The following is a 13881-nucleotide window of genomic DNA, read 5'->3' as shown; positions in this document are numbered from 1 at the left end:
GCTGCAGCACGTGGATGCGCGGTCTTTCTGTCGCTTACCTGACAAAGAAGAGCATCCCCTCGGTAGACCGAAACTCAAGCGATCATGGGCAAGGAAAAGACGCATATCAGCATCGTGGTTATCGGCCATGTCGACTCTGGAAAGTCCACCACCACCGGCCATCTCATCTACAAATGCGGTGGTATCGACAAGAGAACCATTGAGAAGTTCGAGAAGGAGGCCGCTGAGATGGGAAAGGGCTCCTTCAAGTATGCCTGGGTGCTAGACAAACTGAAGGCCGAGCGTGAGCGTGGTATGTTGGATTCCAGCTATTCTACTTAAAATCTTGAATATCATGTTATAAACTGTGTTAACATGAATCCTGTGTGTATATATATATATATATTTTTAACAGAGTCGGAGAGCGCGGTGTCCAATTTTCGAATTAAGCCGGTTTATCAATGATATCAAAAATATAAGGTCATTCATTAATGTTTAAACGATTAAAGCATTGCCAGAGTTCTGTGGTTTCCATCTTACCTAAGCAGAACCAAAGGGTGTTCACCAATGACGTGGTGTTAACTCCCGGAACTAGCTACTAGCCACAACTAGCTAACCCTCACCCATAACCCAAGTGAAAAATGAATGGGCGTCAATGGAGTTTTCTGCCATAATTTTTGTGATTTTTTTAAAATAATGCTTTGCCCTGAAATATGAATATTCATTTCGAAGCTAGAAATGACAAGACCTCATTTGAGTATCGTCTCGCTAGATTATTATATATTGGGTCACGGAGCTCATTTTATGAGGCCAAACCCATCAATGCTAGCGTGTTCAGGTCGAGTACATGCCCTGCTGGAAAAACTTAAAACCTGAAACATTTGACAATACATCCCATTATATAACACCAGCCATAATGCTCACCAGTAATATTTTGTTGGATTTGTGTTTTGTGGAATTTGTATTTTGTTGAAATTGCAGTAGCAATGTATTGACCACTTTTCCACTCGGTTTCCACTTGCCAACGCTCGCCATCTAGTGGACACTTAATAGGAACTGCAGTATGCATGCAAAGCTAACTGGCTACAATGGCAACCAATCAGATTGAAGCTTCTCCCATATTCCAATTTCTCTGATCAGAACTGGCTATCTTTCCCTGTGGGTAGTGGCACTCGCTTAGTATTTAGGTATAAAATCGAGTTTTTACTTCATACAAACCTAAAGATGCTTAAAATGCTACAAATCATCAGGTTTTATCACATATAGCTACTTCCAAAGGTAACCACTAAAACACAGTAGTTTTAAACATTCTGGGACACACACACGTACTTAGACCAGCACACACACATACACATACACAGAGTAGGGGTAGTGAAACTCTGGACACACACTAGAGCACACAGATAAGAACACATGCTCTCTTCTCACACACTCTGAAACTTAGCGATGAATTGCATTAAAAAAAAAAAACCCATCTTATCCTAATCTTATCCTCCTTAGTCCAATGCAAAGTATCCTGTTTCCCAAAAAATACTTCCTATATATGTTGACTATAGATGATGCATATATATTTAGTGGTTTGGTTTACTAGTAAAGTATTTTCAAATGAACACTTATTACGTCATTAAATTGGATTCAATGCTAAATTATGACTCGTATATCCACAGGTATCACCATCGACATTGCTCTCTGGAAGTTCGAGACTACCAAGTACTACGTTACAATCATCGATGCCCCCGGCCACAGGGACTTCATCAAGAACATGATCACTGGCACATCGCAGGCTGACTGTGCTGTGCTGATTGTCGCTGCCGGTGTGGGTGAGTTCGAGGCTGGTATCTCCAAGAATGGACAGACCCGCGAGCACGCCCTCCTGGCCTTCACCCTGGGAGTGAAACAGCTCATCATTGGCATCAACAAGATGGACAACACCGAGCCCCCATACAGCCAGAAGCGCTACGAGGAAATCACCAAGGAAGTCAGCACCTACATCAAGAAAATCGGCTACAACCCCGCCGCTGTGGCTTTCGTGCCCATCTCCGGTTGGCACGGAGACAACATGCTGGAGGCCAGCACCAAGATGGGATGGTTCAAGGGATGGGCGATCGAGCGTAAAGAGGGGAAGGCCGGCGGTACCACTCTCCTGGAAGCCCTGGACTCCATCCTGCCACCCTCCCGCCCCACCGAGAAGGCCCTCCGCCTGCCCCTGCAGGACGTCTACAAGATTGGAGGAATCGGAACCGTACCCGTTGGCCGTGTTGAGACCGGCATCCTGAAGCCCGGCATGGTCGTCACCTTCGCCCCATCCAACGTGACCACTGAGGTCAAGTCTGTGGAGATGCACCACGAGTCCCTCCCCGAGGCTCTTCCCGGCGACAACGTTGGTTTCAACGTCAAGAACGTGTCTGTGAAGGACATCCGTCGTGGAAACGTGGCTGGAGACAGCAAGAATGACCCACCCATGGAGGCTGCTTCCTTCAACGCTCAGGTCAGTTCAGACACTCAGCTAAGGCATATGTGACAGTGTGTGTTGCCTTGGCTAAATGTATGTAACAGAGCTATATATAGTTATTTTGCGTGTCGGTATGTTTGTAATGTCTCTTGGGCAATGTCTTTTAGTATTTATGTATGCATGTATGTGTGTATGCTACTTGACACCTTAATTTCCCCTGTGATCAATACATGATTCTCTACTCTACCCTATTCTAGGTCATCGTCTTGAACCACCCTGGTCAGATCAGCGCTGGTTACGCACCTGTGCTGGATTGCCACACTGCTCACATCGCCTGCAAGTTCTCTGAGCTCAAGGAGAAGATCGATCGTCGTTCTGGCAAGAAGCTTGAGGACAACCCCAAGAACCTGAAGTCCGGTGACGCCGCCATAGTTGAGATGATCCCCGGCAAACCCATGTGCGTCGAGAGCTTCTCCAACTACCCTCCTCTTGGTCGTTTCGCTGTGCGTGACATGAAGCAGACCGTGGCTGTCGGAGTCATCAAGAGCGTGGAGAAGAAGGCCGCCGGCCAGGGCAAGGTGACCAAGGCCGCACAGAAGGCGACCAAGAAATGACTTCCCCTCCGTCAAGCTGCCGCTCAGGAGACGGACACTCTGAACCCTGGAGTTTCGTTCAAGCTGGGCTCTCTACTGAAGGACTGGCTAATGATGATTAAAACTCACCGTAAATGTTTTCGCAGGAAAGGAAACCAATGCTAGTTAAACGATAATCTGATTTTGTTTGAAATTCGACATTCCGTTTTGAAGCAGAAAATGGGTTGTAGACCTTGCTGTTTGCCACTGGCACAATTTGGAAACTGAAACTAATAAAGCATTTTAAAAATGTTATGGTTGTGTATGTTTGGAATGATTTTGTTGGAGACTAAAGAAAAAGAGGAATGGATTAGTTAATGGTTGATTTATGAATCTTTCTTTCAAGAGCGGTATACCTTTAATTCCTTACTTCTGCACAAACTTGCAATAGATAGCTTTTTCATGTTCACATGTAAACTGACTAATTCCACTCACTGCGCCCCGACAGGACTTCCAAAATGCTAAGCGGTAGGTGTTAAACTAAGGAATGGGAGCGGTGTAGTGCGTTTGTAACCCATCTCATACACAAGGCCACCCTTCTTGCTTTACAAAATATAATGAAAACAACCATACAAATGTGGCGTTAAAACCAAATATAAAAAAGCAACAAATGGTAAAAGCAAATATTACAGCCTTCTAATGGTGTATTTTGGAAGGAATTTGCAAAAAGTTTGGGTTAAGATTGGTTCTAGTGGCTGCGTTTTTATGCACATATTTCACAGGTTTCTGTACTCAATCGACTTCATTCTGGGGTGACCCATGGTGCAGAGAGCTCTACCTAAGTTCTTTCGAATAAGTTACGTCACTAGCCGCCATCTTGTTGACGGGGAAAATGAGTGGAGAAACGTACAGGACCAAGGAGGTCTACATGTACAGGACGGAAGGGAACCCAGCGGTTCTGAACCATATGGTTGAAACCGCCGTGAAAAGTTGATCAATGTAGAGGACTGCTTGGTTATCATGCGAGTCAAAATAAAGCTTTTTAAGACGCTTTTCGCTTTTTTTTTTTTGACAGCGCAGGCGCAGTAGTTCCATAACGGCACGAGTGACGGCTTTTCACAACTGAGCATGCGCAACAATTCGCGTACGCCGATGCAGCCAGATGATTGGATCGATGGCAGTTGGTTCCTGTTGCCAGAAAGGCGGGAGGTGTGTGGGTAGACGTCATGTCAGAGATTTTTTAGGAAGGGTTACCATCAGACATATAGAATACATATATGATGTCTATGGTTACCATAGCCTGTCTACCTACCCTCTCTGGGGTTACCTTAATCGTCTCTGGTTACATTTGTGTTACGAATCTTCCCCGTTAATTTCTATGGACACGACAGTGACTTATCTCTTCCTTAAAAAAAATCTCTGGCTCTTCAGTGGCTCCCAAACTTTTTTTCCCTGTGCACCCCCTTGTACATTTCAATGTGGTTCGTGCACCCCACCAAGCAAATGTGTGGTGTGCTGATGGCCACGCAAGTATGGATTTACTTCGCATTCACTGCACATTATGCATTATATCGTTTTGGGGAATCCTCTTTTCCAATAGTCAAGGAGTTAAACTGCACTTCAGATGGACACTTCCAGCATACAGTTCACCATAAAATTAAAAACAAATTAATATTCATTAATGCTAGATATAAAACACACATATCCACCATTGCTCTATTCAGCTCGCGCCCCCCTAATGGCAGGCCGCGCACCCCAGTTTGGGAAACCCTGTTATAAGTTATCGCGCCAATCGCACGTGCTTCCAAACTGCGCCGCTGTGGCGTCTGATCCTGAAACCCCGCCTTCTAACCAGTGATGTTACCGCTTGGCTACACAACTTGTTTTATATATCCAAACAAAGCGACATTATCGTATGTTGTTCCCCTAAACGGTGTTATGAAGAGTACAGAATCCACGCAGTTTGTGTGTTTCACACATGTACACTGCTTTAACTGATGAATGTTCATCTCCCGGCCTCGACGCCTTTTATTTTCTAGTTCGGCGTCTGTTCTTCCAAGTGCACAAGTGCAACAATTTGGTTGGTTACTTTGGTATCATAGCAACAGGACCATAACAAACAGCAACAACAACAAAAAACGTGCGGCATGACATCCACTAAAGAGGAAGATGCTGCAGAATATCTGCAAAAACATAAAATTTCAGATCTTATGGATAATTTAACGAGCATGCTATTCTTTCACAGGCCAGGTGAGAATGCCTATGAATCATGATACTTCACAGCATCATGGCAAAATGCCAAAGTTAAGCGTTTTAAAGCTACTAGCAAGGACATGAAAACTAGCAAAATGTGTGTTTGCTTCCACTCTGCCTGTAATTTAAATCTAAAGCATTACAAAGCTTTAACAAGGCCAAAGTATGGATCTGTGTGATGCAGATCTACTGATAATAAACAGTGTTTATTTTGTTGATAATCCTTTAGGATAACATGAGAATACGTCTGTTACTCAGAATGACTGACATGGAGTCACAAACGTGATGCAATGAAATCTGCAACTTTTGGCATACAATGTTAACATCTAGCGACAAGCGTGGGTTGTTTTACCAGCTGTCTTTCCTCACCTTTTTCGTATTGTACAGAAAGACCCAGGGAATTCTTGATTGAACAACTGGAGCAGGTTAAAGTGGCCAGGGCGACCAACCTGGACAGCCCCTGTCTCTTTTCAGAGGCCAACCTAGAGGCCATTTTTGGAATCTTGGACCCTGCTGATCGAGGCTACATCAGTTATGCTCAGTTCAAAGAAGGTGAACCATTGTGAACAATTTTTGTCTTTTAATGAGAGCTGTTTGATTCCTTTTATTTGATTGAACTTATGTCACATGTTATTTATTTCCTAATGTAGGCCTTCACCATTAGTGCATTCATTAATTCCGAAGGAAATTAAGGAAATATAATTAATGATTAATGTACCCATATGCTTGGCTAAAATGATATGTAATTTCTTTTCATCCAGCTCTTACCACTTTAGGCATAAAGAATATCAGTGCAACACCAGATGGCCATGCAACTGACCAGATAACAAAACACACATTTAAAAAGGAAGCGTAAGTACAGTAAGCTTGTTGGACCTTTATTCAGGAGGGCCAGAAAAAAAAAACATGTTTACTTTTTTAATGGCTGTATCTCCCCAATCCTTGAGGCTGACACAATTCAAAACAGTGAATAGGCCTACTCCTAATATTCCGTACTTGAGGATAACCGTCCATTTAAACTTAAGTACCCTATTCCTGAAAAGTAAGTTGCCATTTGCTTTTTATGTATTTTGTGATTCTTTTATGTGAGCTTTTTATGGTGATAAAAGTGCTCGATATATCTGCCTTTTTTTTTTTAGGCAACATGAAGCAAAGGATAGCTGAGTTCCATATAGCTGCATAATCATAATGCCAGCTGAGCCACATGTAGCCCAAATGTCAGCCTGAAAGATCAATATAGCAAAGTCGTGGTGGCTGGCATGCTCATAAAACAGGACATCACTGAAAAGGGCATTGAATAAGCCTCAATTTCCACAGAAAACTGCCTCTGTGATTAAGAATATAATCATTTAAAATGTTGAGGGTTTTTTTCTGCTCCATTCCATAGCCTAGGCCTACATGTTTTTATGTTTTATGTTACGCCTATGTTAATATTTTTTAAAATACGTTTTTATTTGAGTAGGCTACACATAACGTCAACCTTACTTAATGTAGGCCTATTGTTTCTACGATGCATGGTTTAGAACAGTGGTTCTCAGCCTTTTTAAGAACAAACATCCCCTTGACCTCATCAAAACACGCCCCTTGACCTCATCCTAAGCCTGTCTTAGTATTGAAAAATAAAATAGACTATTAGGCTCGTTCGTGACGAAGCAGTGCTGCTTTTGCTAAGCAGCGAGCATGTGCACTTTGCCAGTTTGATGCATTGTGCAAACTGGCAAAGTGTGCATGCCCACTGCCTAGCAAAAGCAGCACTGCTTCGTCACGAACGAGCCTAATGCCTCCCAATGGGAACTATGCCCTGCCCCCACTCAGCTGTATCCTTCTCAACGCCCCCTAGGGCTCCTAAACACTAGTTTAGAATGTATGCTACTTTTATACTGATCAGCTTTTCTTTTTGTGTCTCTTTACTCTCCAGGAAAGCCGGACTAAATGAAAGTTCAGCAACATTCCATAAAGACCCGTGACCCACAAGGTTCAGTTACCGAAGAGGTTCCATCTGTATTCATGTGGGTCAATTTAGTTTGTCTGTAGCTATAAACTACCTTCACACCATGCAATAAAACTTAATTTATTTCTTTAATAAAAGAAGAAAAATAGTTTTGGAAAGTGTGTCACAGTCATTGCTGTAAAATTGCTATGTTGCCTCATCAGAGACAACTCAGTCCCATCTCTCAAAGCCTCTAGTGTTTCCCCAGGTAGTCCTTCAGCAATTACCAAGTGCTCAGTTGCACGATGAAAGAGAAATAAGTAGGTCATTTTTATCAAAGCACATGCCGGACAACCTGCACTGGTCTATTTTACATGGGCATTTCACTGGAAACACATTTTTCTTACTTTCATCTATCTATCTAGCTATCTAACTAGACTGCTATGAACAGACAGACAGGCATATCTGTCTGTCTGTCTGTCTGTCCATAGCAGTTGCAGATTTGAGATATCATATTACCTACTCCATCACGTGGTATCCATCTAAATATCAGGCATGAAAATCCCTCACCTTTCGGCGAATTTCGCCGTTTTGAAATCAAAATGGGTCATTTCTGTGAATCGTGTAGATCCGAGGAGAAAATTTTAGGGGGGGGGGGTGTCGAGCGAGGAGAAAAGTGTAGCGCCAAGTTATATCATTGTTATATCACTGTATCATTGTGTAGCGCTCTACCGCAGAAAACTTTCCACAACTGACAATGACGTTTGACCAATCACAGCATTTGTTGCTGTCGGCACAGCCAATAACGTGAACGAGCTCAATCTAAGTCCCGCCCTCATACTTCTCTTTGAAAGCGTTTTAAACAGGTGAAGCTTTGGTCTGCGGGGCTGGCGTGGTTGTATCAAATATCTTTCTTTTTAGTTCTAGAACATCTCTGATTATAAGAAAATGTCCAAACGATCTGTCACAGATAGTCTACACGTTTCCCAGAGAGGTAGCTATTTGAGATCATGATTCTTGTTATGAGAACATCAAGACGCAAGCATTTCGATGAGAAGGGAGTGGATGTAGTTAGCCACAGAAGTTTGGCTGTTTTCCTAATAATTTGAAACCGCATTTGCCCTGCCCACGTGAAAAAGTATTTATTCTCAAAAGAGCTCCCTTAATGAAAGCTTGGGTAGGCTTACGGCACGTTTTCCTGACGGCTATTTTAACGGGTCTGTGCGCTACGGAATGGCGAAATAGTATGCGCTACGGCCGGGGAAGAAGCGCATATCTACGCGAGGCATCCAACGTCATGCTTCGAATGCTGCGGCTTCTTATAGCACGCACGAGAGAGAGGGAGAGGGAGAAAGAGCGAAGCCTAACTTAGTCAATCGTTTGACACGGGACAAATTGTTTTAGGAATCATGCCAAGTTTTTTTGTAATCCCTTGGTAGCCTACATCTAAATGACATATTAAAAATCTAGTGGAACAAGGTCAAACTGTTTTTTTTTTCACGGTCAAAGTTGGAGCTTTCCTATTATTTTTTTTATAGGAAAACAGATATACTAGGTGAATGGACAAAAATTTCAGTAGTTTATCCAAACTGTGTCAAAGATTTTTTTGTATTACAAGTTGTCTGAAATATGATGATTAACTGTTCAAACGAGATCACAACCAGGCAAGCGTTGAGGGGACATTGGATAGTGTTGAGAGGAGGGGGTGCTTAGTTGCCATTGGGGGCATTAGTCTATTTTATTTTTAAGGGGGGCATTGGCAGGGTTTTGATGAGGTCAAGGGGGAATTTATTTTTTTTAAAAGCCGGAGAACCAAAACCCATTCTGTCTGTCTGTCTGTCTGTCTGTCTGTCTGTCTGTCTGTCTGCCTATCTGCCCCCCTCATCAGACATGACAGCATGACAATCATGAAGTAACGAAGATGGTTGACAGTTCTTCTTATGTTCACTGTCCCTGGGTCGCTACAGTATGCTCAAAATTCATCATTTAAAGACGGTTTTAGCTAAATTTTCTCCCATGGGAGACCATGCCCCCAGACCCCCCTAGTATGACTCAACACTATCCCCCAAAAACGCCACTGCACACCACACATTCGCGCGCACCGCTGCAGCACACGCGCCGCGCCGCTCCGTGCCACCGCGCCACGCCGCACCTTTCTCACCTTTTTCACCCCTGACCCGTTTTCATGCCTGAAATATGGTATCCATCTAAAGTGAAGGCATAAGGCAACTTTTGCGTGCTTTATCTAAATAGTGCCTGATTCTACAGCCTGTTTTATGCCTTCAACAAAAACACGTGTTCATTTTATTTGCACTCATCAGTTTGCCAGGCGTGTTTAGGCTTTGCATGCAGATGTTCTTCGTTTGATTTTGGATAACGACAACTGTTTATTTACACGGTTCTGACCACGTGCCACTTTTGGCGCAGTTGCTGGCGCGCTTGGCTGAGAACAGAATCCATCAGATGACACGCGTCATGTTGATTTTCAGCACACGGTGGCGCACGCGGGCTATGTCAGGCTTGCTGAGGGCGGTATGACAGATAGTATCCCTCTCTGATAGTAATTTGTTAAATGGAGGAAGACTTCTTTGGTCTTATTTAACCTAATTTCGACAAACACGAGTTAGTTTTTCTCTGCTCTTATTTTGTGCTGGAAGGTCATTACATATTTTACAAAAGATATGGAGCGCATGTTTGTTTTGTTTTAAGTGGCCATAAAAAGTTTGTCCTCTCGAGCCATTTTGCGTTGCTATGTTTAGTATGTTAAGTCAAGGCTAGTCATGAAGACGCTTGAAAAAGGCACGAGCGAAGTTTTGAAGGTGGTGGAACGCCAGGTGTGGTGCCGTCAGCGAGCTGTGTCGTTGGAGTAGCCTCGGAGATTCCATTCAGACGCGCTGGATCGCTGTCCTTTCAGCACCACCAAAGGACCTCTTCTCTTCACGAGCGAAGTGGAGGGGAAATCAGTTGTTTGACAGGTAGGCAACAGTTCTCAATTCAACTGTTAATGACACAGATAACTGTCCATCTGTGTTTTTTGTATGCTATTTGAAAGCATCACACCACACCCGGAGTTGATATCTTAAGCAGGTGCCCAGTCTTGCAGTCTCACGCGCCCCGGATAGCCGAATTACGCACCAACTATCTCTGTAAAAGGACGATATTTAGCTGATTCATTCGTTTTAATTTGCTGCGAGGACTGTTTTGTGTTTTGTGAGATGATACAGCGTTTATTAGGCTAAGTGTTTCACATACGAGAATTGTTTTTAAAACCAACAAAGAAAGCCGAATTCGTTTCGCCAGTTTGAGCACTCTAAAAAATGCTGGGTTAAAAATAACCCAAAAATAACCCAACGCAAGGTTGAAAATGACACTATCCCAGCATGGGTTGGAATAACCTAACATGCTGGGTTACACATTTTAACCCAACATATTGGGTCATGTTGGGTTATGAAATGTTGGGTTAAAATTGATTAAATCTACCCAATGTTTGGGTTATAAAAGTTAAGTAAAATCTTTGGTAAACCAAAACTCTTACTGCCATGGTTTCCCATCATCTGTGCTAAAGCAATGCTAAATTAATAAATTACTATTTTGTAAAAAAAAACAATATAATGGGAAAACAGTGGCAGTAAGAAATTTGGTTTACCCAAGTTATTGTATTCATTTAATGTCTTTATGTAATGTTAATTAATAATGGCATAATGCAAATACTACACAAATACAGCTTATAAAGTAGAAAGTCAGTTTATTTAATATTCTAAAAAACAAAAATTAATCAAGCATTCAATTAACAACCACGATCCCAGTAGGTATTAAGGGCAAAAAAAAAAAACATTAACACAGAAATAAGCAAAACACTTGGCTTCTAACTGAAATGGCCATAACCATTAAGAAACCTTTCCTGCACCAAAGACTATTTGTCTTGCCTTCATGCGTTAAATAAAATAAATAAATAAATAAATAAATAATAAAAATAAAATAAAAAACATACGGTAGCAGCCAAAAAGATTACAATGAAATACTGGCAATAAAAAGATAATACAACACACCATACTATAATATGCAGTACGGATAACTCCTTTGAATTGGACTTATTTAAAAGTTTACTGCTTCTATGCGCAAGGGATTTTAAAAAGGTGCAGTGTGTAAGATTGTGTCCAATGTAGGTATTACAGCTACTCTATTCATTGAAACAGTGCTGCGAAATGCCAAAAATTATGTTTTCATGAATAAGTAGTAAACTAATATTTTCGAGGGGAGGGGTAGGATTCGGTGACTAGGGGGTGGGATGGATCTCATCTAATATTTTTTAACACTATAATTTTTTTTTTTTTTTTTTTACTAAAGAACACTGACATCCAGAAAGACATCTAGTAGTGTGTGTGTGTGTGTGTGTGTGTGTGTGTGTGTGTGCGTGCTCGTGTGCGTGCACACGTTACTCGCGCTCTCCCTGGCTGTGTGGAGAGTCAGGGCAGGGATCATCATCCCCCTCATTCTTATGAGAGAAGACTGCAGCCAGAGGAACACTAAAACGAAGAAATTTCAGCTGTTAGTTCATTGAAATACACATGAAGATCTCTTTTCCAAAATGAGATAAAAGCCATTTAATTCCTATTTTTTTGTTTTATTATTATTTTTTATTTACTTATTCATTTATTTTTAAATTAAATATATTGAGCTTTTATGAGATATTTAAATATAATGCTGTTGTCAGTGATGTCATCCCGACATATTACTTCTTGGTACGAGGCCACAAGCAGAAGTGGAGGAAGCAAGGTTTGCATATTGGAACGGACTTTATACAGCTAGATTTAAAACAGTATGCACGGGTAATATCTCAATTCTACACAAAAGGCCCTCAATGGCAAACTGAAAGCAAGTTTGAATGACATGAGGAAAACATTAACACCTCATTGAGGAATGAATTAAATGATTAGCCAATCACCTTGAACCAAATTGAACTTCCTGTGCAGTCAAGGCTTAAGAAATCCAAGCATGTGCCTCCAATTCAGCTAAGGGCATTCATATACTTTTTAACCTACAGCACCATCTTGTGTTCATATTGTGTAATAACATTCTTTAGAACTAAGTATTTGTATTTGTATTTGTAGTTTTGTGAAATACACAAAATACTGGAGGAAAGTATTTTGATACAAAATACAAATACATGTAATTCACTTATATGAAATAAAAATACAAAATAGTATTTTGTATTTCAAAATGTATTTCAAATAGATGTAATAGCAATACTGCCCATCCCTGCCGTGCGTACTGTACACATATTGTGCTCATATTTGCGCTGGTTTCTACGATGGCTTGATAAATGAGGGCCAGTATGTTTTGCATACATTTACAATATCTTACTCACCTCTAGCAAATGTAGACGGTTCCCATCCAGCAGCAAGGAGTGCCCGGCTGTCTCCTCAGCTGCGGAGATAAACACACAACAACAAAAAAATCAACATCCTCCTCAGTCAGCATGTCTTTATGGGAGACGGTGGCAATCAAACTAACATTATGGAAACATATTTATATACAACAAGAATTCATAGGATAAGTATAATTGCTAGCTTGGAGCTAACATTTGCACTGCCAGACTCATATCAGAGAACAGCTGGAAACACAACAGAAAGAATTTCTAATTAACAGTGGGAGATACACACCATTTTATGTCATTGACATGCATCTTGTGTAGATTTGATATTCAACTCACCTCTAGCAACTTAAGACAGCTCCTATCCAGCAGTAAGGCGTGCCTGGCTGCGCACACACAACAAAAAGATGACTAATATCCATCCCTGATTGACAACATGCAATTCAGACGATTTTTTTTTGGTATTTGAAACAAGATATATCCAGTAGTGCTCAATAAAATTACAAGGACGTTTCGGGAGGCCATAGTAAAGGTATAGAAAGCCAACAGACCCAACAGGCCTGCAATGCATGGTACTCTTACATTGCTATTTTTATGAGCAATACTGTACATTTTGTTAGATTTATCAAAATCTGCTCACCTCCAGCATATTTAGGTATGTACTGAAACCAGACAGCTTCCATCCAACAGCAAGTGTCTTGGGTAGAGTAGAGAGTAGAACTGGGTAGCTGTAAAACAGAATAATGCACAGCATAACATGACTATGCTGATTACCCATGTGAGAAATATGTACTGCTAGATCTTTGACAACAAATGTGTGTAGATTCATAAAACTTCACTCAACTCAAGCATCTCTATGCAGCTCCAGTTTAGCAACAAGGACTTTGACACATTCATGTTGTGTAGATTTGTAAGATTTTACTCACCTCTACCAACTCTATCTGGCCCCATCTATCAGCAAGGAGTCCTGGCCATGTTCTTTGCTGAGAAAGAGAGAATAACACACAACATAAACACTATGGGTCTCAGGATAAAATATGAAACTTAAACAAATAGATTTTTGACATTTAAAAATACATAAGCTACATTTTGTGTAAATTCATTCAATTCAAGTTTGCTCACCTTCAGAAACCGACTAGTTCCACTTATTTTCAGACATGGTCGCGTACAGTAACAAGACAGCTCCACCCAGCAACAGGCTCCCTGGCTATCTTCTCAACTGCAAAGCAAAATATAACACAACATAAACATTAGGCTATTCATCTCTGATAAACAGTGTGAAACAGACTGACATTTGAAACACACATACAACTTTTAAACT

The 13881-nt window shown here is 41.4% G+C and overlaps 2 protein-coding genes and 1 long non-coding RNA gene across 3 annotated transcripts; 2 read left to right on the top strand and 1 right to left on the bottom strand.

The window, feature by feature from the left end:
* The first annotated feature begins 17 nt into the window (after positions 1–17).
* On the top strand, positions 18–3318 carry LOC134447521 (elongation factor 1-alpha-like). Its single transcript, XM_063197019.1, has 3 exons — positions 18–292; positions 1647–2467; positions 2689–3318. Exons 1-3 carry the CDS (start codon positions 85–87, stop codon positions 3043–3045), a joined length of 1386 nt encoding a protein of 461 aa, XP_063053089.1. The 5' UTR covers positions 18–84; the 3' UTR covers positions 3046–3318.
* Positions 3319–4850: 1532 nt separating this feature from the next.
* si:dkey-42p14.3 (EF-hand calcium-binding domain-containing protein 10) lies at positions 4851–7355 on the top strand. The gene is made up of 4 exons (XM_063196086.1): positions 4851–5253; positions 5644–5808; positions 6018–6108; positions 7175–7355. Exons 1-4 carry the CDS (start codon positions 5151–5153, stop codon positions 7221–7223), a joined length of 408 nt encoding a protein of 135 aa, XP_063052156.1. The 5' UTR covers positions 4851–5150; the 3' UTR covers positions 7224–7355.
* Positions 7356–11539: 4184 nt separating this feature from the next.
* Positions 11540–13117, bottom strand: LOC134446789 (uncharacterized). The gene is made up of 3 exons (XR_010034497.1): positions 12900–13117; positions 12555–12613; positions 11540–11712 (listed from the first exon to the last, which is right to left on the bottom strand). It is a non-coding gene; the product is annotated as an uncharacterized LOC134446789 (long non-coding RNA).
* Between the last annotated feature and the right edge of the window lie 764 nt (positions 13118–13881).

This window comes from Engraulis encrasicolus, chromosome 4 (genome assembly GCF_034702125.1).
Source record: "Engraulis encrasicolus isolate BLACKSEA-1 chromosome 4, IST_EnEncr_1.0, whole genome shotgun sequence".
Taxonomy (NCBI): domain Eukaryota; kingdom Metazoa; phylum Chordata; class Actinopteri; order Clupeiformes; family Engraulidae; genus Engraulis; species Engraulis encrasicolus.
This window is presented reverse-complemented; position numbering and strand designations above follow the sequence as displayed.